The 25,716-nt window shown below is 41.3% G+C and overlaps 2 protein-coding genes across 2 annotated transcripts in view; one reads left to right on the plus strand and one right to left on the minus strand.

The window, feature by feature from the left end:
• Positions 1-19,042, plus strand: part of scfd2 (sec1 family domain containing 2) — an 82,366-nt gene extending 63,324 nt beyond the window's left edge. The window contains exons 7-10 of the mRNA XM_088426228.1: positions 8,797-8,942; positions 12,084-12,218; positions 16,277-16,396; positions 18,247-19,042. Of these exons, the coding sequence (XP_088282354.1) occupies positions 8,797-8,942; positions 12,084-12,218; positions 16,277-16,396; positions 18,247-18,339 (494 nt within the window). The 3' untranslated portion in view covers positions 18,340-19,042. The remainder of the gene's footprint in view (positions 1-8,796; positions 8,943-12,083; positions 12,219-16,276; positions 16,397-18,246) is intronic.
• A 994-nt stretch (positions 19,043-20,036) lies between these two features.
• Positions 20,037-22,668, minus strand: rasl11b (RAS-like, family 11, member B). Its single transcript, XM_088426229.1, has 4 exons — positions 22,052-22,668; positions 21,902-21,958; positions 21,510-21,586; positions 20,037-20,825 (listed from the first exon to the last, which is right to left on the minus strand). The coding sequence occupies exons 1-4, from the start codon at positions 22,164-22,166 to the stop codon at positions 20,352-20,354; spliced, it is 723 nt and encodes a 240-aa protein (XP_088282355.1). The 5' UTR covers positions 22,167-22,668; the 3' UTR covers positions 20,037-20,351.
• Between the last annotated feature and the right edge of the window lie 3,048 nt (positions 22,669-25,716).

Here is a 25,716-nt window from a genome sequence, read left to right on the forward strand (position 1 = left end):
GGTTTCTTTTGAAAGACGAGGTTGCCTTCGAGTGCCCCAATACTTTTGCGCTTGCGTAAGACTGGCTGAATAGAAGACACGGCTTATGTAAGCTTTGGATTTAATCAATCACTTGCTTCGCTTTGGCCCCCAAAAGCTATTTGTGATCAGGCGCCTGTGTTTTTCTAAAGTTTCACGTGGACCCCCCCCAACGGCGTGCACGCTTCCAATTGATGCGCATTTCCAAACCGTGACCGTCCTTTTGTATCGTTTTTTTTTTTTTTTTTAAGGCTTTCAAAAATTGACAGAAGGTTTTCCCTATTATCATCGTTTGCGCTGACCAATCACGGTTCAGCTAGCAAAGGTCACATGAGCTAATTCAGAAAAGGGGTGTCACCTGAGCAGATGTGGCCGAATACGAATTTTGGATAAATGGACTAGGAAAAGCTTCGCAGTGCGTACGGAGCTGCTTTTGGAGCGCTCCTTTCTTAAGTGCTCCCTTTTCTTAATTTATCTTTGGCAAACATTGGTACTGATTTTTCCCGAGCCCGGCTTTAATCTTCTCTTCATCCTCTTTCGTTCACGTCGCGCCCCGGTGGAGCCGTGGACTTATTAGTGGGCTCGGTTAACTCGTTCATCACAAAGACGTTTTGCTGTGATTTCCGACCGTCCCTGAAGTCAACACATCACAATGAGTGGATGGATGGATAAAAAGCTGTGATTTCCGACTATCTCTGAAGTCAACAACTAACAATGAGTGGATGGATGGATGGATGGATGGATGGAAAGCTGTCATTTCCGACTGTCTCTGAAGGCAACACGTAACATCGGCGGATGGATGGATTCATGGTGACTTGATTACTTTAGGTACTAAAGTATTGAGGTAACCAATCACTTTAGGTAATTAAGTACTAAAGTCATCTCAATGTACTAAGAGTAAAACAATCAATTACTTTAGGTACAAAAGTGTTTAAGTAACCGATTACCTCTGGTAATCAAATGCTAAAGTAATCAATTGCTTTAGGTCATAAGCACTAATGTAAACGTTTACTTTAAGTAATAAATACCAAAGTAATTGAAATACTAGAGTAATGGATTACTTTAGTACTTATACCTACAGGTACCCAAAGTAATTGAATACTCTATAAAAGCACAGAATACTTAGGTAATTACCTGAAGAAATTGATTACGTTTGTGCTAAATAGAGTTAGTGCCAACCATTTTTAGTTGTTTTTTTTTTTAAAATACATGTTACATATTATATAACTGCTACAAGCCAAAGCAGGAAGTCCAACACACTGTACAGGCCCGATGTGCTAAAAAGGGGTTTGTTTTACATCCCATAATACACCCTCACCCACCTCCTTGCATGTGAAGCCGGGGTCTCAAGTTGGATTGCGTGCAAAGTCCTCTTTTTTTTTTTTTGCTCCATTTTTCAGTCTGTGGAGTCTAGAGTGCTAGATTTCACTGATCTACCATGAAAGTATGCACCGTACACACACACACACACACACACGCTCTGGCCAGAGTGGAGGTGAAAGACGAGTCATGAGGGGTCTCGGTTTTCAGCCGTCGCCGTTTCATTTCTGCGAAAAAATGCGACTGTGACAAGAAAAACGCTTTCTTTTTTTTTTATAAGTCCCACAGAGACGAGCAAGTCAAATTCAGCTCCGCCTTGAATGAACGCAACGGACACTTTATTAGGTACGCCTGCCTTCTCCCATGAGCTCCGCGTTTTCACAAATTCGTCAATCGGGATCCAAACGTTTACTGCCACAGACGGATATATTCGTCAAGCGCGTTTTTCAATCGGGAACAAAGTCGATCTCCCCGTTCTTGCTTTTTTTTATACAAATATGAATGAATTAAGTACTATGCTAATCAATTACTTTATTTATTTACTTTGCTTTCATAAATGAAATTCTAATGGATTATTGTTGTACTTAAGTACTAGAGTAATCGATTACCGCTTGGAGTTGAGCGCTAACGTGAATAAAGCAGTTGTTTTTTACTCATTTACTTAAATAATTCAAAATTAAAAGAACGGATTACTTTAGTACTTAAGTACCTAAAGTAATTTATTAGGTCCTATAGTTTTTATGTGAAACTAACTCAAATTTGTTGTCTGTTCGGACAACAAACAGAAGACCGGTGAAAGCGGTTTTACGAAGCCCCACTTGTTTGTGGAATATGAATTGAGCTTGATGTTCCGGGGCGGCTTTGTCACTCCAGGACCCGGATGACTTGCTGTCATTCGTTCAGTCCTTGGCCATAAAATCCAGAGGAAGCGTTCGTTCACAAACCGAGCTTCGGTTTGTATTTTTTGTGTCGTTTTGTCTTTTTTCGTGCACGACGCAAAATTCTTCTCGACCCGTCCTACCGCACTGGCGTCGTGCTGCGTTTGGGGCGTGTCAGCATGTGGCCACTGCGCCTAGCTCAATAGACTTTGCCGGCCACCTAGCTAGCAACCCGAAGGCACAGAAGCGGAATAAAGGGTGACATAAGAACATTTTGCTTACATCATCCTCATGCCAGCGCCATGTGGAAGTGGAGTATCACATAATGGAAAAGCGCCGCAGCCACGAGCTTACCTTCATGCCCCCCCCCCCCCCTCCCCCCCGCTGGATAAGAAGACCTGAAATAGTTACTTGAAAATGTCTTCTTGAATCACATCCTCCTAATTCTTTCCCTCAGTTTTAATCGGGCCTCAAAATAGGCCGGCGTATTTGTAAAAAGTGCATTCCGCTGATAAGTGCGACGGCGCAAAGAGATGCTGGAGTGTTTTGAGGGTTGTTGAGGAAACCAAATGTTTTGATTGGCCCAACCCCAATATGTCGCGGCCGTAATGACTTCTTACTTCCTTCCGACTTTGAAGTCTTTTTGTTTCGTTTTGTTTTTTCTTGTGTATGTAATTACTCACTAAATGGATGTAAAAGGGTGCAGGGGGCTTTTACTGGTCCAAACTACAGTGTTTTGAATGAACACAAAAGCATCACTCAAAAGTTCACTAGAACCCATTTTCTGACACCACAAGTGTTTTGCAGAAAAGCCTTGAACCTTAAAAAAAAACATATTTATTCTTGGTTTCACATAGAAATTGTGTTTTTTTTTTTTTTTTTATTCACTGTGGGATCCATTTTCTGACGCTGATACCCATCTTCTGACACCAAATATGGCCAGGAAACAGACTGGTCTTCTGCGCGTTGTCCAAACAGAAATCAACTTTTTCTTTGTTTGTTTCACATAAAATCTGGGATCCCTTTTCTGACACCAAATGAAGTGCTTAGTAGTTTTCAAGTGTCTTGGTTTCTCGTAGAAACAGAGATATATTTTTTGATTCACTCCGGGATCCATTTTCTGACGCTGACCCATCTTCTGACACCAAATATGCCATGGCCTGGAAGCAAACTACCTAAACGACAGTGCTTTCACCGGTCTTCTGTTTGTCGTCCAAACAGACAGCAGCTTTTTTGTTTGTTTCACATAAAAACGGAGATATTTTTCATCTTCTTTGGGATCCATTTTCTGCCGCCAAATTGAGTGTTATGGTAGTTTTCAACTCTTTTGTTTTGGAAACGAGTCGCCAAAATAAGTTTTCCATTCATTGTTCAAACAAAAGTCCACTTTGGGACCCATTTTCTGACACCAAAATACTGTTAGCATCTGTTTGTTTGTTTTTTGTGCGGCCACCTTTGAATATTATGACCTGACCGTGAACGTAAAAACACTTGTACAACTAATTTTCATCAGTGTTACAGAAATAGCTTTCCAAAAATCCATTTTGAGACCCATTTTCCGACTCCAAAATAACCTTTTCAATTAGCAACGCCACATTTTTTCCGTGAGGAACATATGGAAATTCTCCCAGACAGCGATTATGCGAAAACACACAAAACACTGACGAGTGAAAAATCGATTGAAAAATGCGACCCTCTTTCCGACCGCCAAATTAGCTAAGACGATTTTTATTTCTTTGAAAGGCGGGGTTATCTGTTGCTCTGCACAAAGAAATGGTGACTCACCGCTCACTGTCTTATTTCGATGCCGCATGACGAGCGCATCCTTTAATTTCACTAACAAGTGGATAGCTGGCGCGCTGAGTCATACGAAGGTCGCGTGAGAACGTGTTCTGGTAGACGGGATGGGCCGAGCGAACGGCAAGTGCTCGCATGCGGTTTTGCGTTAATAAATCCGATACGCTCTTAACCCCGCGGCGCGGCGCGGCGCATGATCTCGTTGGGCACAAACATAAAGTGTTCAATCCAAACGTCTTAACCGCGGGATCTCCTTTGCTCATAACGCCACAATGTAAGCTAATCACTGTTAGCAATGTTAGCTTAAATATTAGCTTTGATATTATCCTAGATATTAGCTTGAATATTAGCAGACAGCCGCTCCAAAATGTCACCTAGCAACTAAAGCGTGAGTTTTAAACCATTGTGGCGATATCTTTACATTGGATTAATCAACATAGCGTCACCCAACTACTGTAACTAAGTTTTAACCCTTATTTGCTATTTTGACCATTTTTGGCTCATTTTCTTCCGCATCATTCTCGCAGCATGTTAGCCAAGGGATACCACACTCTTGGTAGTGTGATAACTAGTGCCTAGTTGATCTTTGACATGTTGTCGCCATCCGGGTGAAATTTCAGCTCCCTCGTGTCTTCTTTCAATGCTTTGATGTGAAATGCCTTTGATTTGAAGATCAAAGAATTGGACAGAATACCACAAAGGGGTTAATAATACAGCAAGCGACGTAAACATCGTAGCTTAGTTAGCTCTGAAACCAGTTTGCACTTTTTTTCGCGTCACGCGACCTACCGATACGATGGATCGATCGGTCGACCGCGATCGACAAATTGAGCAACCCCGATCTTCAAAGAAAAAAAATTGAAACAATCTTCTGTAATAATTCCGAGGTTCTAAATGTAGGTCGGTTCTTATGATGGTAGCATTTCATGCTAGCCTAGCCGTGGTAAAACCAAGGTGAGAGTCATCAAAAGAGGATGCGGCCATGAGTTGTTTGGCAGGTATTTGGGGCCCGCGGGCAAACCGGGGCACTCCCGCTCGGGCTCGGCTGCCGCCGGCGTCAACGTGGCAGCCCGTCTGCAACGTGTAAACGCCGGCGAGCGTTCAAACGCCCGGTCAATTAGTTCCATTGTGAAAGCGTCAAACAGATGGCGAGCCGGCAAAGCCCCTGCAGACCTACGCGCCGTGTCCTAACGCTCATTTCAACTACAACCTGGAGGCGGGGAATACATTTATAGGCACTTTTTTACAGCTACACATGCTGACAAAGACTATACCAAATGTCGAGGGTGCATGAAGGCCTACCAGGGGGTACGCCAGATGATAAGTCTACGGCAGGCGTACGCAAAGTCCAAATGTAAGCTTTACAGGACAAAAACATGCAAAATTCAAGTTTAGGCTGTTGAAAAAAACTGGCCCTGACGTCAACATCTAAGGATGGATGGATGGAGAGCATATGGGAAGCTGTGATTTCCGACTGTCCCTGAAATCATCACCTAAGGATAGATGAATGGATGGATGGAGAGCATATGGGAAGCTGTGATTTCCGGCTGTCCCTGAAATCATCACCTAAGGATAGATGAATGAATGGATGGATGGAGAGCATATGGGAAGCTGTGATTTCCGACTGCCTCTGAAGTTAACACCTAAGGATGGACGAATGGATGGATGGAGAGCATACGGGAAACTGTGATTTCCGACTGTCCCTGAAGTCAACACCTAAGGATGGATAGATGGATGGATGGGTGGAGAGCATATTGGAAGCTGTGATTTCCGACTGTCCGTGAAGTCAACATCTAAGGATGTATGGATGTAGAGCATATGGGAGGCTGTGATTTCCGACTGTCTCTGAAGTCAACATCTAAGGATGGATGGATGGAGAGCATATGGGAGGCTGAGATTTCCGACTGTCTCTGAAGTCAACACCTAAGGATGGATGGCTGGATGGATAGAACCTCGACCTGTCAACAGCACGGTCAATCCCGACATTTGCCTGGACTTGAGACAAAAGCCAGACCACACAGCTGCACTGCGTGAAAGTAAATGAAAGAGAATGCAATCAGGTGTGTTTTTTTTTCTTTAGTTTTGTTTGTTTCCATTAGCACTCGCACGCAACTTCCCAAAAGATGCGTGTGCCACTCCTCCTTCTATTTTAGGACGCTTCAAGTGGTGCAAATGCTTGTAGATAAGACCCACATCCGAATGTTGGCCTTGGTCCCCAGACAAGTTTACCTTGGTGCGCGTGTGTGTGTGTGCGCGTGCGTGTGTGTGTGTGGCGTTGCCAGAAATCTCGCATGCAACATGGCAGGGAGGCAAGGGGGACCAAAGTCCCAAGCTGCATTATCTAACCGCGCTGACGTTGACTTCTGCAGCCGGCCAAATAAAATCAGGCCAAGTATTTGCGAAGGAGCCGGGAAAACTAGCTTTACATGCTGCAAATAGGGATGAGGGGGGCGCGATGCTTCATACGAATGTTTGAGATCTTATCTAGCGTTATTGGATATAGTGCACATGCATGTTTATACTGTATATAGCAATGTCTGAAGACGTGTTTAAGGCGTGAGCTCACGCCTTATGTAAGCTCCGATTGGATTTCAAGTTTGATTTGAATGCTGGGTGGCGTGCAAAATGCTTTTCGCTTTTTCTTTTGGCTGACTTTTCATCCATCCATACATACTTTTTTGTTTTTTAGCCGCTTGTCCTGGCTATGGTTGGTTGATTTTTGGGCTGTGGGCGGGGCACACCCTGAACTGGTTGGCGGACAAAATGACAGGAAATTAGAGTATCTGGAGAAAAAGCATGCAGGCACGGGGAGAACACGCAAACTCCGCACCTTATTCCGATACATGACTTTGAATTGTTTGTACGAGAAAAATCTCAACTTTTTCTCAAAGACGCGGCAAGATTTTTTTTCTCTTTTGTCGCTGTAGTTACGTTTCAAAAATTGTTTTTCGTTCCAAATCTTTGTCCTTTTTGCCTTCGTTTCTTATACTTTTTCCAAGTATTCTTTTTTCTTATGATTTATTTCTATCCTATTCATTATTTTCTTCATTTTGTTATACATGTATTTTAGTTTTTAACTTCATCATTTTTCGTTTCTTTTTATTATGTTTTTTATTATGCTTTTCTATGGATTGTTTTTTCTTTTCTGTTAAGATTTGATTGATGAACTTATTTGACTTATATGATATATTTTATACTTATTTGACTTTCCTGATACAGCACTATATATTTGAATGATTCTTTTTCAAAGATTTTCGCATGTTTTTTGCTTTCACAAAATACACAGGTGAAAATGAAGCAGCGTTTGCAAGTTTTTTCTCGGACTATTATGAAGAATTGCGCTGGGCGTGTTTGTTGGACAATGCGCCTTTGTGTGCACTCCTGGCACTCATCAATGTTGGTGGTGAGCCATGCCGAATACGTGCTGACACACTTGCAGCTTTTTACTCGTGTCGTATACTCTCTTTAATTGCTTGCCGCATTCCTGCCGATGCCAAGCACCCCCCCCCCCTCCCTCCAAAAAAATCCACTTAATCCTAGTCATAAATTATTCCTGCATATTTTCTGTCACTGGAACAAGGTCAGTTTCCTCCCTTTTTTTTTTTTTTTGCTGGCGTCATCTTTTTAACGCTATAATTATTTTTGAGGACATGGTGTATTGTAAGGTTTTCTTCCATGTCGGCTTTTTTTGGAAGGAAGCGTGCCAAGAGTAAAACATCAAGGTGGTGTTTCCGCTGACGTGCCAAAAACAGGCGAACACTTAAGAAGAATATGTCAAATCTCAAAAGTACATCATGTGACTCTTTTTCTCCAAAATATAACACTTGATTCTTATGAGTGTCACGGCTTTTTTTTTTTCAAAATTATTCTCATAATATTAACTTAATATCTCAAATATGTACAACTACAATATACACAGAATGTTTTCAAAAATAAGATTATTATGGGGAATTTTCATGTTATACAACTCTTCCAAGAAAATAAAGTTTATCCAAGCAATGTATGATTAATTTTTTTCTTAATCTACAATTTGTTTCATATTTTTTTCTTTTTTTTTAATATAGCTTCTATATGGGACTTTTTTTAATGGACAACTCTTCTAAAAATAAATAAATAAATAAAGTACTTTTTTTCTTAAAAATCTACAGTTTGTTTCATATTTTTTTCATTTTTTTTTAACATAGCTTCTATATGGGACTTTTTTTAATGGACAACTCTTCTAAAAAAAATAAATAAATAAAGTACTTTTTTTTCTGAAAAATTATGATTGTTTTTTTTTTTCTGAAAAATCTACAATTTTGTTTTATAAGATGTTTTTGTTTCACTACACACGTAACTACTGTTTTTTTTAATCATGCAACTCTTTTTTTAAACTATTTTTTTTCTGAGAATTTATGTGGGTTTTTTTTTTTCTCAAAAATGTACAACTTTGTTTTATAAGATGTGTTGTTGTTTTTTTACTCAAATGTACACATTTAACGACACAAATGTAATATTATAAAATCAGTTTTTTCTGACAAGCGCTCAATGAAAATAGAATAAAATGATTTAAAAAATCCTAATTCACATCTACATGGTTTTATTGGAAATATAATTTTATTTAAATAACTCCAGTTTCATATTTGTCTCCAATATACAATGAAATCACTTTTTGTTGATAACAGCGCTGCATTTAAAGAAACCTTTTTTTTTTCCTTTGACACAACATGTATTTTTTTTTCTCTGTGTAGCGCAGCATTTTGATCTTTTTTTAAGATTTTTTGGTCTCGTTTCGCTTTGCCAGGCTGCGCGCAAGCGGATGAGCTGAGCACGGAGCGTGTCCATTCGGCACTAGAGCGTATGTTTGAGACCCTCGGGGGGCTGCGGCACGCCCGGGACCACCTCAAGCAACTGCGTCGCGTCTACACGGCCAGCGACGGCGTCCACCAGGTAGCGGCCTAACTGGCCTCGCCATCCAAATAAGGGCGCCCTGGAACATTCTAGTATTTAAGCCTTTTTTAATGATATGTTTTTAATGCCGCCATTTTCAACTTGCGTAACTCTAATAGTGTCCCGGTCATTATCTCGCCATCCTTTTTACGTTATGTAATCTTGAGAGGGAAGAAAAAGTTAGTCCTTAGCTTAGCTTAGCAAACCAAATCTGTCTTGCAGTGCGGAGGCTAGCTTCCACAAATTTGTTTGTGTGGATAAATGCTGAGTCGCATCTTACGTAAACGTTACGTGCATAAACTAACGATATCCGGGCTCCTGTTTTGTCCTTGTTATCACTCAAAATACCCAAGCTCCAGATGGACTTTATGCTAACTAAAGCTAGCTACGCGAGGGTTCTCGTTAGATTTGAGCCCAAACCTAAACTTCGCTAACTTCCAGGTTGTCTTTACGCTAACCAAACAAGCTTGTGAGCTAACAACACAAAGATTTTAATCTTGCTTCCCTAACCTCCAGGAGTTGTTTACGTTTGCAAAAAAAAAAAAAAAAAAAAGCTAGCAAGCTGACTACGCAAAGATTCTAAAGTAACTTCAGATTGTCAGGTTATGACGAAAAAGTTCTTGTGTTTTGAGCATAAACTTCACTAACCTCCAAGCTGTCATTACGCTAATAAAAGAAGCTATCGAGCCTAAACTTAAACTTCACTAACTTCCAAGTTGTCGTTACGCTAATAAAAGAAGCTATCGAGCTGACTACACAAAAACTCTAGTTAGTTTTCATCCCTGACGTTAGTTCACCAACCTCCAGGTTTTCTTTACGCTAACTGAATAAGATTGAGAGCTTATGACGAAAGGGTTCTCTTCTCTCTGTTTTGAGCCTAATCTTACACCGCGCTGACCTTTAGCTTGTCTTTATGCTAACAAATACAAGCTAGCAAGATGACAACGCAAAGATTCCCCCTAACGCAAATTCTAGGTAGTCTTAGATAAGATTCTAAGCTTATGACAAAAGATTTTGCTTTTTTTTCGCCCCAAACTTAAATGGCACTTAAACGGGTTGTCATTCCGCACACAAAATAGGCGAGCAAGCTAGCGTAGCTTTAACCTTCATTTAGATTCTGTCTAGAATGGATTCGTCAAGTCATGAGCAAATTCAGCCCATAAATCAAAGTTCCGCTAAATAAAGGTGCCAAATTTCCCGCTAACCATGAATACAGTTGAGCTCAATTTATATTCCAGTGGATTACGCTAACAGTCGCTAATTTTTGAGCTGGCCTTTGTCAACCTTTTCCTCCTGGAACATTCCATTCCCGAACATGTTTTTTTTCCCGTCCGGTTGTATTCATGCAATGTTTTTGTCGAATTGATTTCACCAATCCGCATGGCCGGGCGCCAGGAAAAATCACTCCCGGGGGGGAAAAGCGATCGGGGCACGTGTGCTCACGCGCCCGCTAGCGGAAGCGGGTATGACGTTCGCCATAACGCCGCGGGCGTGTTTACGTGGAGGCGGCTTTATTTAAGGGACGTTAGTCAAGCCGGACAGATGTTGTCGGGGTGTCGGCGTGGTTTCGTTTACCTACCTCCCACTTTGCGGGAGCAGGTTGACCCATTTTGTCAAGTGGCTAAATTCCACTCGATGTAATTAGTCACTTGTCAATTAGTCATTTGTCAGCCTTGACGAGTGGGAGACTCGCACTGCATACTAAGATGACGGATCTGCATATGTTCTCCTCTAAAACCTCCTGCGTGCAATTAACAGTCCAGAGCATCATTTACTCATAGGCGGAAGTGATGGTTATTATATTGCCATTTTGTTAGTAGATTCCGTCAAAGTTTTATGCAAACGAAAACGAGCGACACTAATCGACTCATGACAGCTTTTATGATAAGTAAGGATCCCTCGCTTCAGTGGTTCTCAAATGGGGGCGCCTGAAGAAACTTCAGGGGGTTCTCGAGATTTTCAATAAAAAAAAATCCTTTAGAAATAATGATTGAATTAATTGAGCGTTTCATAAAACAAATGTCATGTTCGGTAGGTTATTCAAATTCATTTTTGGTAAAAAGCCAGAATACTAGAGTGGTTCCACCCTACTTGTCATGTGCCACCTCTCGTTACCTGTCAAGTTAATGATTTATTTTTGTGAACGCATCTCTGCTATCATCCCAAAAGAAGACGCTTTAAGTTGAATATTTTTCTGTGGACAAATATTTATTTCTAATTATTAATTTTTGTGAACATCTACGACACTTTATGTTGATTATTTTTGAGGGACAAATATTTCTTAATAATTAAGTTCATTCAATTAAGTTTGTTTATTTATTTATTTAGAGCGAGAGAGAGAGAAGAGGTCTGACACTATATTGATTATTTTTTTGTTGGAGAAATATTTATTAGTAATGAAAGTTATTTATTTTTGATAACAGATTTCTTCTATGATACCAAACAGGACACTTTAGGTTGATTTTTTTTTTTTTTTTTATGGACCACTACAAATGAAGTGATGAAAGGATGGCACGTTTTATTTATTATTTTTTCTTTACAGCTAATCTTCTCGCCGATAGAAGCTAGCGAGAAGTTTCTAGAACGTTGTTAACAGATTCTAACTGTAGAATTGTCTAGCAAGTCCTGTGTCATGATGCTAATAGCTTCTAATTGTGTCAAAGCTCAAGCTAAAGGTTACGATGTTACAAAACGACTACATTCAGGCATTGTTTTGTTTTTCCCTGCATCAATTTGAGAAAAAGACGGTAAATGAAAGGCTCAAAATTCCGGGTCATCCACCTGATGATTTGAAGATTCCACTTTTGCAAGAATGTCAAACTGCATCAGGTGTTTGGGAGTCAAAAGCTTCTGGAATGGTCACCGTGTTAGCTTTGAGGCTATAAATGGTGCATTCCTGGAAGAAGGGCTGAAGCTGAATTCCCTTTTAAGAATATCAGCCGGCCGGCCGGCACGCTGGAGACTTTTTTTTTTTTTTGTATCCGCTGTAAAGAAGGCCTTCCAGGGGGGAATGTTACCAATGATTTGAAGTAGGCCGTTTTAGTGCAGGTCTGCGATTACACCGTGAGGCATCACTTGTTCGTCTGGTGTGAAAGCGCACAACCAAACGAATGTTGTGTTATTTGTGTTTTTGAAACGCAGGCGACCTATCGGCCTTTCCTGCGACAGATCCTCCAAGAAGCTTTCCACCCTGACAGGCACGAGTGTCCTGACATGGAGCACATGTCCGGTGGCCTCGCGGACCTCCTGAAGACGGGTTTCGGCATGTTCATGAAGGTCAGACGTTATGCGTGGGCGCAGCCGCTGGAAAACGTTTCCCTTGGCAGCATGAAATGTTCTAGACGTGTCCATCATTAGTCAAAATACAAAAACCAAAAAATCTGCAGAACCCTTCCCCAAAAAGCCACAGGAAGACATTCCAAGTAGGATTTGAAAAAAACACACAAAGTTTATTTTCTTTGACAACATCTAACTTTCATCTTTAAGCAGCATGTTTAGCGTACTAGCTAACTACCTGCACCCCTGAGCACTAACTCCTTCCCCTCGCCCATTGCATATTTTCTTAAAGGGCCAGGCTCAGCCCAGGTTGTCTTACAGTCATTCCTGCATGCATCTGCTCACCCCCCCCCCCCCCCCTCCATTTTTACGTCTCCGTACAGCTCCGTCACTCACAGCCACAAGTGCACTTGCTTGTAAAGAGACGTGAAGACTCGTTGTCAAATCGCCCTCATATAATGCCGTAACTCTGTCGATGCGGAAATACGAGCAGTGGTTTAGTTTGAGGCAAAAGCGCCCTCATTTGCTGCTGAACAAGATGGAGCATTAACATGCTGTTGGACCGCTTCAAACTCCATGTTAGGACTGGAAAAATCCAGCTGACCGATCGAAATTGCATTTTGAGACAAAATCAGGCACCGGGGAGCGCTGATCCGACCATAGGACACGTTTGTGTTGATCGCTACGTAGGCCTAGCTAGCGCGCCCTGAGGTCGCTGCCTCGCGAGATGATCGGTCAAAGCGCCGTAAAGCAAATAGGCTATGTCCGCTCACTAGATTTCAAAGAACCAGACAAAACAAGCTAGCTGAAATGGGACGGAATAAAGTTTTTATCCACCTTTTTGAAGATCGAGCATCTGAACAAGATCGAGAATTAACAGGCTGTTAAGTTTGCTTCAGAGTCAAAGTTAGAACTGAGCATTGCAATTTCACGGCGCTGCTGTAAAGTGACGGTCTTTTGAAAACCGAAGCTGCATAAAGTGAAGTAATAAAGTAATAAAGTAAAAAAATGATCAAATACTCACAGACTTTGGAGGCCCCGGTGAGCGACTGTCCATCAGCGTCTAGATGATGATTCCTGCTTTTCTTTGCTGGTTTCTTAAGCTCCTCCGCGGGAGGGAGACGCGCAAACCTCAACTTGTGGGTTGTGTTAATATTTTCGCTTCTCGCCGCCGACGTTTTCGTGCAATACGCGTGTTACTGCGGCCCACTGGGAAATAAATACCCGTCGGCGTGGTGTTTATCCCACATCTGGGCCTGCTTAAAGTGATGATTGCCCTCGGGGAGGACGAATTAGAGCGCTTACGTAACGCTGGCCTGATTTGGGGCAAATTAATAAGCGACTTGAAGGTGGAAAGTCAACTTTCGGCCACGGTTAAAGTCTGCTGTTTTGTGAGTGCCGAGGAGGTATTTTTTCTCGCGATCGATTCCATCTTTGAAGTGTTATGAACTCATTCAATCCCTAAAACGTATTTTTTCGTCTCTTTCTTTTCACATGAAATCCCGGGGATTGGATATATCATTTATGCCGTGTAAAGCCAATGGGTCGCAAAGGCAGTTGGGCATCCTCGCATCCGGCCTGTTACGCAGAGGCGCCGGAGCCTTCTTCCAAGCGCCGCCTCAAGCCGAGCGAACGTGTTCGTCAGCGTGTTACGCGCTCGCCGGGCACGGCTCGGCTCGGCTCGGCTCGGCTCGGCTCGGGCGCCGTCTGACGCCGACGCAGCGCAACGTTTCCATCCACGAAGCGCAACATGCCGGTTCACTTTTTTTCCTTCGCAAATAACGGAAAGTGGAATCATTGCCGAAATCGTTGCCGTCGTGAAATCTTTTCGGACGACTCAGCCAATTCTTAACCGTCGTAAGCGCGCGATTGTACAAAGAAGTTTGCTACTTGCTATTGATATTGACTGCGCAATTGTTTATCGGATGTTTTTTGATGCCGTGCGTCTTATCCCCACCCCAAAAAAGTGGATGAAAAAGTAACAAATTAAAAATATCCAAATATTTGGGAAAAGATAGTAAAATATACATAAATACACAGAAATATGAGAAACATTAGACAGTACTAAATGTATAAATAATATGATATATGAGACAAGAAACGCATTTACGATATTTTGTGAGAGCACTCGGGAAAATATGTAAAAATATGAGAAAAAAGTCTACATTTTAAATAACATCATATTTAGACAGTGTAAAATGTAACACCACAGTTGAATGTTGTATCACCAAATATTATTTGTATAATAGGAAAAAAAGAGGATATAACATGAAATATTTTTAAATATGTAGGCATTGTTTTATAAAAAATAACGCCACAAAAAATATGGCATTACAAAATATTATTTTATATAAAGAAAAATCTATAAAAATCACATAATATAAAATACAAAAAGGCGTTTTTAAAATGATGCAAAAATATTTTTCAGATAAAAATATGTTTAAAGACATTGGGGAAAAATATTAAAAAACAAAGTGACAACAATACATTACATAGAAATTCAAAATAGAAGAAAAAATATATTTTGTTAAAATAGAATAAAACTTGATAACAAAAATAAATATGATAAACGCATTTGACCACCTAAACAATGAAAAATATTCAAAAATTTAAAAGGAATTGCAAAAAGACGTACAAATTATCATATGACAAAAAAAACAAAATATTAGATTTTAAAAAAAAAATATGTGATTATTGGAAGGAGACTAAATTATTATTTACAAATGTAAAATAAAATCCATTTTAAAAATCCAGTAATTGTAAGATAACACAAACATACCAACTATTACAAACCCTGATTCCAAATAATACATGCAGGATACAAAAATGTGATTTAATAAAAACAAACATATTTAATGAGGACGCGCAGGTGTCCCTCATATTGCGCGTGTAGAGTACATGACAAGTACAAAGGGCGCGCATGGCTATAAAAAGCATATCCTCTTCTTAGCCCCGCCCACTCTGGGTCCCATGGCTCAGCACATGGTTCAAATTGTGCGAAAGGGAGAATGAAACACATCGGCGACACGTGTCGAGCCGTCCCCGCCGTGTGCCGCCTCACGTGGACCGCCGCTGGCGCCCGCCCGGCCCACTTAGCGGCCCGGCCCACTTAGCGGGCCGCCCACTGTCACGAAAAGCATCTTCCGTGGCGCCCTTCAATAGCCTGCCGAAGCCTCCTGATTTGTGCGTGCGCGTTACATGAGGCGGTCGTAGCGCCGGGGCCGCTTTGTTCCGTTCCCGCCATAACCGCATACGCCGACTGCTGTGGCGAGAGCCGTCGCCAAACGGCAACAAAGGGGATCTTCGTCTTACTCCGCTTCCACGCTTTCGGGCTCGTCTAAAGGATTTAGGTGGTTTTATTCCAAAAAAATAGAGAAAGAAATAATAAATAACACGGGCGAAACAGAAACCGCACAAAAAAAATAATGACAAAAACGTAATTTTGGCTAAACTGATACGTATGATGAAATCTGGACCAAAAATGGGTAACAAAAAAACTAAAAATCTGAGAAAAGCAAAAAAAAATTCAAGAGTTTTATTGTCATGTGCATCGTAATACTACACGATGAAATTCTTATTGCGCGTTCCATAACCGAGCAAATAATAAAGTAGGCAATAGAACAAAAAAGACGCTCTGACTACGGATGATCTTGACGTTAAAAAAGAAATTCAAAACTGGTTAAAGAATTTGAAAAATAGTTTTAAAAAATGACAAATGCCCTTTTGAACAATGGCCTCAGATTAAAAAAAAATCAATACAGGTGTGACATTCGCACTTGAAATTTACTTGACTTCACAGCCATAACGACAAAAACTAGAAGTCAAATTTGGTTCACGATTAAAATGTGTTTCACACCCTTGAATTGCAGAAAAAGCTTCCAAAACAATTTTAAAAAATAACCCAAGATAACCCCCAAAAAATGATTAAAAAAAAAACGACAAAAAAAAATCCGACTACAAATATGACAAAGCTAAATTGAATGAAATGTGTTCATTCTTGATTTGATGCTGTCGGGTTAATAATAATAATAAAATTGTGCGTAATAATCCACCCGCAGGTGACCCGCCCACATCCCAGCGACAACCCGTTGCTCCTCCTCTTCCTGGTGGGCGGAGTCACGCCTTCGGAGCTCCGCCTCGTCAAGGAGACCGCGGCCGCCTTGAAACCGGAAAGTCAGGTGAGCGGAGCGCCTTCGGGATGGGACGGAAATCCTTTCTCTTCTTTTTAGAAAAGCTGACGATTTGGCGTCTCTTCGGTGAAGGGCAATTACGAAAAAATGAATGGGGCATTAATAGTATTCAAACACCATTTTCACATTTTTTTTACAAGCCCATACATTCCATCCCAGGTATTTAGGTATCAATTTCATCTTGAAATGCACATAACCCTTGCGGCATTCATTATCATTGATCATTGATCATTGTTCAATTTTTGGACCATATAAGACCATTATAATTACAATTTTTCTGTAGTAGGATTTATGGCATTGATTTTCCTGCCATTTTTGCAACATTCCATTGAGCGGCGGTTAAAGTATGTCAGCAAACAGAAAATTCTTTGTTGACTTGTGTTTCACCTCAAGACAGTAGGTGGCAGTAGACACCAATTCAAGTGTCAACATGACTTCAAAGGCTACAAAGAGAGACCAGACCATTTTCCAATTTTTTTCTTGGTGTCGATGAGTTAACCTACTTATGGATGCGAGTGATGCCACAACAATTTGAGTGGTTGAAGGAAAAAAAATCATAAATAACTTTAATTATTACGCCTTTAAAAGCATTTACAAAATGAGGAAAAATGTGTATAGTTTGCGTGTGCAATTGTTCCGTATCGATTTAATACTTAAGTATGAGGGGTTTCATGTCCAGACTCTTAAAAAAAAATCATGAAATATGTCTTTTTAAAATGTAATCATTTGGAAACGGTCGCCCCCTACTGGCCCGGCATGCCCAACCACTGCATTTTCAGCCCTATTTTTGCAGGTCGCTCGAGGCCGCGGAAGGCCCGCTGCCCCAGATTGCCGCGGTAAAACATGTGAATACATGCACAAAACCTTGCCCCCATTACGCAGATGGATGGATCTCCATCCAGTGGTCGCACGTGTGCCAGCGTAGCGCCGTTAGCCGCACGTGACGGCAAGCTCGACCTCGCTGGCTCGCTCGACCTCGCTGGCTCGCTCGTCTTGTGACGCGCTTGCCGGTCGCAGGCCAAGGGGGCGAGGTGTTACTTCGGGGATGAGAATCACCCCATTTTTTTACCGTTTCACGCGCAGTTCACTGTAGTATTTTTGGCAAAATGGCGGATTTTTATGTAGCTACCGGTGCAACAGCTGTGTCTTGCTCGTAACGTTTGACTTGTAAGTGCAACTTGATATCAAGGATAGCAAAATCATGCTGACGTTATAACGTTTCCGTTAATTAATGCGTAACATTTTATCCCGATATCAAGCAGTTAGCATAGCAGTATGCGTAGTTAGCCACACCATTTTAGAAAAAAATGCTCAGTATTTTGTCAACGAGCTGTTAGCATACTTCACAACACTTTTAAATACACGCTAAACGTTTCATCCGATAAGCATGCAATTAGCATAGTTAGCAACATCGTTTTAGAAGGAATGTTCAACATTTTATTCAGTTAGCAAGCAGTTAGCATAGTTAGCAACTCATCGTTTTAAAATAAGTGCATGACATTTTATCGAGTTAGCAATCGGTTAGCCTAGCGGTTAGTATAGTTGGCAACCCGTCATTTTTAAAATAAGCGCTCAAGAAATTGTATCCAGTTCTCGTAGTTATCTAGTTAGCAAGTGGTTAGCAAGCTGTTAGCATAGTACATTTTTAAAATAAATGCTCAACGTTTTATCCGATAAGCATGCAGTTAGCATAACATATTTTTTTTTAAAAGTGCGCCCGCTTCACAGAGACCAACTTTCCATCATCTTGCAGTTCCCCGCTAACGTATTTTTCCTGAGTCAATCTCATCGGCTGTGTTCACACCCACAACGGCGCAAACGACTTTCTGATATCGTAGGTTCTGGTCCTGTCCACCAGGCTGCTGAGGCCCACCGACGTTCCCGAGCTGCTCTTCGCCACCCCGAGACTCACGCCCGACATCGGCGTGTGAGGCCAGAGCTGCGTTTAAAAAAAAAAAAAAACTCATAAAAATAGAAGCTTTCTTATTGGACCGCACATTGTCAATAATAACATTTTTCGTCTTGTTATTGTGAAATTATTTTTTTAACCCTGAGATACAATTCGATGCGTCGATTTTCAATAAAGCAAACCACGCCAGCTCGTTTGATGTGAAGGTGAGTCCAAGAAGGGCTCTTAGCATTAGCATTAGCGCATCAAAGAGAACAAGCTCATTAATTGATATGCAAATTACAGTCGGAAGGGTGAAACGAATGTTGTTTTACTGAATAATATGAGTGTGGCCCAATAGAATAGAACCACTTGGTGAAATTTACGATTTTTGCTTTTTGTGCTTTTTTTTGGTTCATTTTTTCAAGACATAGCGTGCCAAAAATGGTCAAAATCGTACTTTTTTTTTTCTACAAACTTTTCAGCTCCAGGAACACCCGTTTTGAGAAAAAAGCAAAACAAATTTTCGCAGCGTAAAGTTCAGTTTTAGTCCATATTTGCAATAAATAGCGTTAAAAAAATAGCTGTTTTCTTTTTCTCGCTGTGAAATTTGCATTTTCACAAAGCGATCCTCTCTTGGTTAATACGTATGTCTGAAAAACATATTCAATAAATATGTAAATATTTCGAATTAGTTTTTATTTTTAATGGTGACTTATTTTTAAATGTATTTTTTTCGTATATATATATATATATATATATATATATATATATATATATATATATATATATATATATATATATATATATATATATATGTGCCAATGAAATTGAGTTGGTCGCAAATGACATCACAATGTCCAAAAGCAATATGGCCACCGCAAGAGTTTTTTTTTTTTTTTTTAAATATATATAATTGAGATGAACCCTTAATCTGAATACTATGAATTTTTTGTGCATGTGTCTTGTTGCACTCCATCACATTGAGCTGTTTATAGTATTGGGGAACTGGAAAAACAAATGACAAAAATAAATACTTTAAAAACCATTTTAAAATTTTCATGTTTTTTCATTTAGATTTTTATTGTTTATGTTTACTTTTGTTTATTTATGCATATCAAATTTATTCGGATTAGTTTTTTATGTCAATTTATGTTTGTTTTTATTTTAATTGTCGTTTTGGCATTTTAAAATATTAAATAAAATATTCAAAATATTACAAATCACTATTTTTGAACTCAAATTTCACTTTATGTACCATTTGTATACATTTTAGATGAAGAGAAATTTGACATTTATTCCTAATTTGTTTAAAATGGTCTTTCTTTAGAAATATGTCAGTTTTGAGGGAGATTTTATGCATTCAAACAAGAATGTCAAACTCCTTTTTATTGTGTTTTGTAATGCGTTTGCGTTTTTGGGCCGTCAATCTGTATGATTGTCGCATATTTGCAAATTTTTTGTATAAATGGACTCAAAAGGGGGGATTGGTAACCACAAAAAAAAAGCGAAAATTGAAATTTGTTATTTTAGTCAGAAATGTGAAGTCAGAATTAGCATTTTGCCGGCCACGTCAAATGATGTGTCGGGCCGCATCCGGCCCCCGGGCCTCGAGTTTGCGTTAAAAGCGCAAACATCCGTACTTTGGATCGATGACTAATTAGGAGGTGACCGCCGGTATCGGTCTGAAAAAAAAGGGGTATTCCTCGGGTTGAAAAAGTGAAGCGGCAAAAGACAAACTGGTCTTCAACATTTTTATTGTGAACACAAACTGTGAATTGTTGCCAAATAAATACCACCACCAAAACAGCAAAACCAAACCAAGAAAGTAAAGTTGGCGTTGGTGTTTAAAGTGCATCAGTGATGACGGCGCCGCCGTTTTGCGTCCCGCCCGGTCCCCGCGCCGCGGCGGGGACCTCCGTAGGAACGAAGAAAGAAGAAAGAGCCTCTCACGCTCTTCATCATCATCATCCTCCTTCAGGACGCCCCTCGAGAAGCGTGTTCTCCGAGGGGAAAAAAAAAAAAGTTCCGCCGCAAAGGCGAAGAAGGCGGTCCTCACACCGACGTGGCGGTGCGGACTTTGGCGGAGAGCGCCTGCTTGAAGCGCCTTTTCAGGTCCTGCATGTTGGGCGATTTGGGGCGCTTTTTCTCGGGGGGCGGCTGCGGCGACGGCAGCGGCGACGGCAGCGCCGGCCGCTGCCTGGCCAGCTGGCGGCAAAGGCGATGGAAGGCGCCGCGCACCTGGCTGTAGTCCTCGCTGGCCGACACCTCGTAGAAGGCGCAGCCCAGCGTGTCGGCCAGCAGGGGGCCCTGTTGAGGGTCCACGCGCCGCAGGTGGAGCAGGTCCGCCTTGTTGGCCAGAAGCACCACCGGGGGGCCCCCGCCGCCGCCGCCGGACACCCTCTGATGCAGCTGCGGGACCAGGTCGAAGCTGCGGCGGTCCGTGACCGAGTAGACCAGCGCCACGGCGTCGGCCCACTGCGGCCAGCGCGACGTGTTGTCGGGGAGCAGCGCGCCCGTCTCGCTCATCTGGGAAACGGAAGCGCGGGTCAGTCGAGAAGCAATGTTTTTTCAATGATTTCATAAAATAATGGGGAGGAAAAAAATCACTAGGGAGCTGAAATTTCCAGAAGATGAGTAAAACATGTAAAATTTCAAAACATCTTTTCTATGTGATTGCAGCTGGACGTGCGAGATTTGATGGACCAAAATAATCATTGTCCAAATTTTGGACCATATAAAACCAATTTTTGAGATGCATTTGAAAAGGATTAATAACATTGATTTTCCTGCCATTTCTTTCTTGACTTCACCTCAAGACAGTAGGTGGCATTAGAGACCAGTTTTAATTATGAACATTACTATTCATCATCATACATTTCAGGTTTTTCATTTATTGAAAAAAAAAATCAGATCATTTTTTTACTTTACAAAATAATCTCGCGGGCCGGACTAAACCCGTTTGTGGGCCAGAAATGGCCCGCTGGCCGTATGTTTGCCACCCCTCTTTTGCGATTGGCGTTTCGTTCGACACATGGCCATCAAGATGCATTTAAATAATAAAATACCATAAAACCGCCATCGGTCTCATGTAAGCTTAACACCGAGTGCCACTGACGTGAAAACGCGGCAAAAGGAAGCCACCGAAGAGCTTGTGGTATCACACCTCAACATCTCATCACGTGCAGGGGAGGAAGAGGATGGAGCTGTTACCTCTGCACCGGGCGTGTCTTGAACCTGGAGGCTGACTTGCTCGCCGTCCACCTGGACTTCTCTGGAGTACAGGTTACCTACACGCAAAAAAACATTTGAGTTCGTTGAGTCCATGCCATACACTTTGAGTGTTTGTTTACATGTACTTTTGCACGTTATCTTTTTTCACTACATGACATGTTTAACTTAGTTACATAATTGGTTACGGTATATAGAATCCATTTCTTTTTTCAATCAATACTTGAACGAAATGTAAAGGCGTAAAATTAGGAATTTATTGAATGAATGAGGAATAAAGAATTTTGGAAAGCAAGAAATAACAAATCGAGTAACAACGCTCGCTTGGGCTGTAAGCCAAATGTCCGACTCAAATGTGTCGCTCGTGAACTCACCAGCATTCCTCTCGTAGTCTCCGATGAACCTTCTCGTCAGGAACCGCACAACAAGCGCTGAAAAATAAACCAAAAGTCACCCTTTAACTCCACTCGACACGCTGTAACAAAGTAAGCATTTGGAAGTTTAATCGTCGTTTGTTTTCTTACCTGTTTTGCCCACGCCGCCTGCACCTATCACGGCTATTTTAATGGCCCGGCTGGGAATGGAGTAGTCCGGGCTTGAGCACTCCGCGATAGTCGTCATGTTGTGGATTAAACGCATTTTGTCCGTCGTTCTTGCTGTCCTCTTTCCGTTACTGGATGTGTCGAGTTATTATTATTTATTTTTTTATATAAATAGGCCGCGAAGCGAAAAGTCCCGGAGTCTGACTGAGCTCGCCTAGAGCGCCGGCTTGTTTTATATCGGCAAGCGGCGATACCTCCTCCTGATTGGCTGACGGCGGAGCCTGCGTAGTCGTGTTGACCCCGCCCACACATGTATGCAAACCAGCCCTAGTTTTGCTCTAGCAGGTGATAGCCGCGCCGGAACCATTCTGACAAAAAACAATTTTTATTTGGGGCTTTTCACGAGCAAAATGTAATTAGAATTGAGAGTAAATCAATGGTAAACACTTTGGGACTGCATTTGTCATCCAACTTGGCATATTTCATCATTCCAGCTTGCCATCGGTTGACAAAAGGTACTTTTCTATCTAATATAGAGTAGTGAGCCAAAACACGACCAAACTTGCGTGTATATTGTGCAAAATAATAAGTGTCTACTCTATGCATGCCGTGATTTTTTAACCAAAATCTGAAATACCGACATCAAAACGATTGCGATTTGATTGACAAGCGGCAGGATGTAAACAGGAGCTGACGTGTTTGTGTCCCACTTTTGCGGCATTTACCCTCCTGCTGCTGGGTCATAGTCGTCCATCTTTCAGGCGTTTGCTTCCCCGAGCCGCGTTGGCATGCCACCCGCCACTCATTACGCTCCGGTATGCCATTCCGATAAGAATGCCGATGACAGCCAGCTGCACCCAAAGGTGAAAGTCACTCATCTTGGCATACCGTCCCCTTTCCAAAAGCCTCTACTTTCTCCTGGCCTTTCTAATGACGGTTAAAAAAAAGTACAGAAATGATTTTACTCCAGTACAGATTTTAGATTATGCAAACTATACTCATTGCATTTTTCTCCTAATTTTGTAAATGCGTTTAAGCGTAATAATTAATGTTATGTATGATTTTTTTTTCCTTCAACCGATCAAATTGTTCAACGGCATCAGTTCTATCCATACACAGGTTCAATGTAGGTTAACGCCCACAAAAAATGGAAAAATAAAATCCTGTGAAGATGACACTTTAAGCCATACGTAGCCATGAACTGCTCTCTTCCGCCACCTACTGTCTTGAGGTGAAACACAAGTCAACAAAGAATTTTCTGTTTGCTGACGTAGTTTGACCGCCGCTCAACGGAATGTTGCAAAAATTGCTGAACAATCAATGTAATGAATCCTATTAAAATGCATCTCAAAAATGGTCCTTATAATGGTTTTATATGGTCCAAAATTTGGACAATGATCATTTTTGTATACAGAATCTCGCACATGCAGCTGCAATCATAGAGAAATGTCGGAATCGTTGCATTTTGAAATTTTGCATGTTTTAATCGTCAGCACCCGAGTGTTTTTTCCATTGATTCTTTCGTGATATAAAGAAATCCATCATTTGTCACATAACCCCAGTTAATACATTTTATTTTTAGACTCAACTGTATGAAACTAAATGGTTCTATACTGATGGTGGGGGTTAATATGTGTGTGTGTGTGTGTGGGGGGGGGGGGGGGGCATTTAGCTGGATTGACGGCAATTGTCAGGGATCATTGGGGTATTCATTGCAAATGGAATGTGGGGATAATTAGGGCTGAGAGCAGGCAGGCTGGTGAGAAAAAAAAATGGGAGATTTTTTGGGGGGTGAGGGGGGGGGGTCACAGAAGGATGTCCTTGTTGACACACACGTGAGGAACTTCCCAGGGCATCCCAACCCCCCTCGGGCATACCCGCAGGCACCATAGATGCTTATCCACTTCATTGTTATGTTGTCCTTTCGTTTACTCGTGAGGGAACTTTCAACTCCGGAATGGAGATTCGTTTTTACCCGTTTACATGTGAGGAAATGCCTTTCCGTTTTTTTTTTCTCACTGTATGATTGAAAAGAGAATACAATTCTTTAACAACTTTATAGTGTCATGTACTTTTGACTGTAGTGTTCTTCTAGTGTGTCTTTAAGGGGCGTGGCCCAGTGCAGTGTTTTTCAAAGCGATGCATGAGAAGGCATGTGAGAGTTTTCTGCAGGTATCCGCAAAAATAATGTTTTCGCTGTGACAGGAACAGTTCCGTTTTCTTTTCAAATAAAGAGCAAATTAATTGGAATATGATGTTACTCATCGCCAAATTGTGTTCTAGAGACTTTTTCGCAAATTGTTATGTACATTTCTATTGTTGAGTTGTACACAGATGTGCATCGTCATTAGTGAGCATTTTTCCCCGTAGACTAGCCGGAAATAAAACCGATGATGCCTTCATACCACTACAAATCTAGTTATAATCCAAGCAAATAGGCAAATTTTTGTTGTTTTTTTTTTAATAATCAATCGCAAGCATTTTTTTTCAAATGTTTGGCTTAAGGAGTGTCTGATAAAGGCAGGTACTAAATGAATAAAGTGCTAATCAGTTACTTTACCCAATTAAAATGCATCTCAAAAATGGTAACCCTAATGGTTTTATATAAAACGTGTAATTGCGTCTTCGGGATTGAACGAGTTGAAAGATGTAACAGGTGCCCGCGCGGCTCAAGGGCAGCCGCTTGCCGGGATTAGCATGGCTAACGAGCGATGCGTGGAAAAGCCGTGGGCCTCGTTGACGCATGCAAACGCGCACAAAGAAGAACAGCTTGCGCGCTGCGCTAGCTCTTGAAATGCAAAGCTGCCAAATTGTCCCACCGTTTGCATACCACTCAATGTCAACAGTGGCGTGAAGAGGGGGAGGAACAAAGGGGCTGCCCCCCCCCCCCCCCCCGAAAAGTCAAAAACTCGCCTTGATTACTCTTCTGATAAAGATTTCTCTATACAACAGACATATGTTCTTCCTTTGATAGCACACATCAAAAAGCCCGAGTTGGGTCAAAATGTCCCCAATATATATAAAGAATCATATTTTCACAGATTAATGCTTTTGCCGTGAAAGGAACAGTTTGGTTTTCTTTTCAAATTAAGAGAAAATGAATTGGACTATGACGATACTTTCACAAGTTGGTAAACATGCTTTCGTTCATTATGTTGCAAATTATGGAAAGTCTTTAGATTGTTTCTATATCATAAAAGAATCAATAGGGGGGAAAAAAGACACTTAGGAGGCTGAAATTTCCGCAGACGATTAAAACATGTAAAATTTCGAAATGCAACGATTCCGACATTTCCGACATGACTGCAGCTGGATGTGCAAGATTTTGCGTACAAAAATAACCATGGTCCAAATTTTGGACCATATAAAACCAATTCTGATTCCAATTTTTGAGATGCATTTGAATGGGGTTACATTGATTCGCTTGCGATTTTTGCAACTTTCTGTTGAGCGGAAGGAAATTCAGAGGAAATTCTCCGTTTCACCTCAAGGGGGTAGGTTGCGGTAGGGACCAGAAAATGGCTACGTGCGAGCTAGCTAGCTAGCTAGCTAGCAGCGCGCAAGCTCAAGAAAGGACGTTCAGGACGTTTCGTCTGCACTTTTATCGCCGTACCTTCGAGTATGCGCAGTTGTCATTTTTCTCCTTT

The sequence above is a fragment of the Hippichthys cyanospilos genome, chromosome 10 (assembly GCF_059441005.1).
Source record: "Hippichthys cyanospilos isolate Australia breed blue-spotted pipefish chromosome 10, RoL_Hcya_1.0, whole genome shotgun sequence".
Lineage (NCBI taxonomy): Eukaryota > Metazoa > Chordata > Actinopteri > Syngnathiformes > Syngnathidae > Hippichthys > Hippichthys cyanospilos.

Coding starts and splice junctions, on each gene's coding strand:
- rasl11b (XM_088426229.1), bottom strand. CDS start 22,166: ATGCGTTTAATCCACAACATGACGACTATCGCGGAGTGCTCAAGCCCG. Junction 21,959..22,051: donor AGGCGGCGTGGGCAAAACAG/GTAAGAAAACAA, acceptor TTTATTTTTCAG/CGCTTGTTGTGCGGTTCCTG. Junction 20,826..21,509: donor AAGACACGCCCGGTGCAGAG/GTAACAGCTCCA, acceptor TCCGTTTCCCAG/ATGAGCGAGACGGGCGCGCT.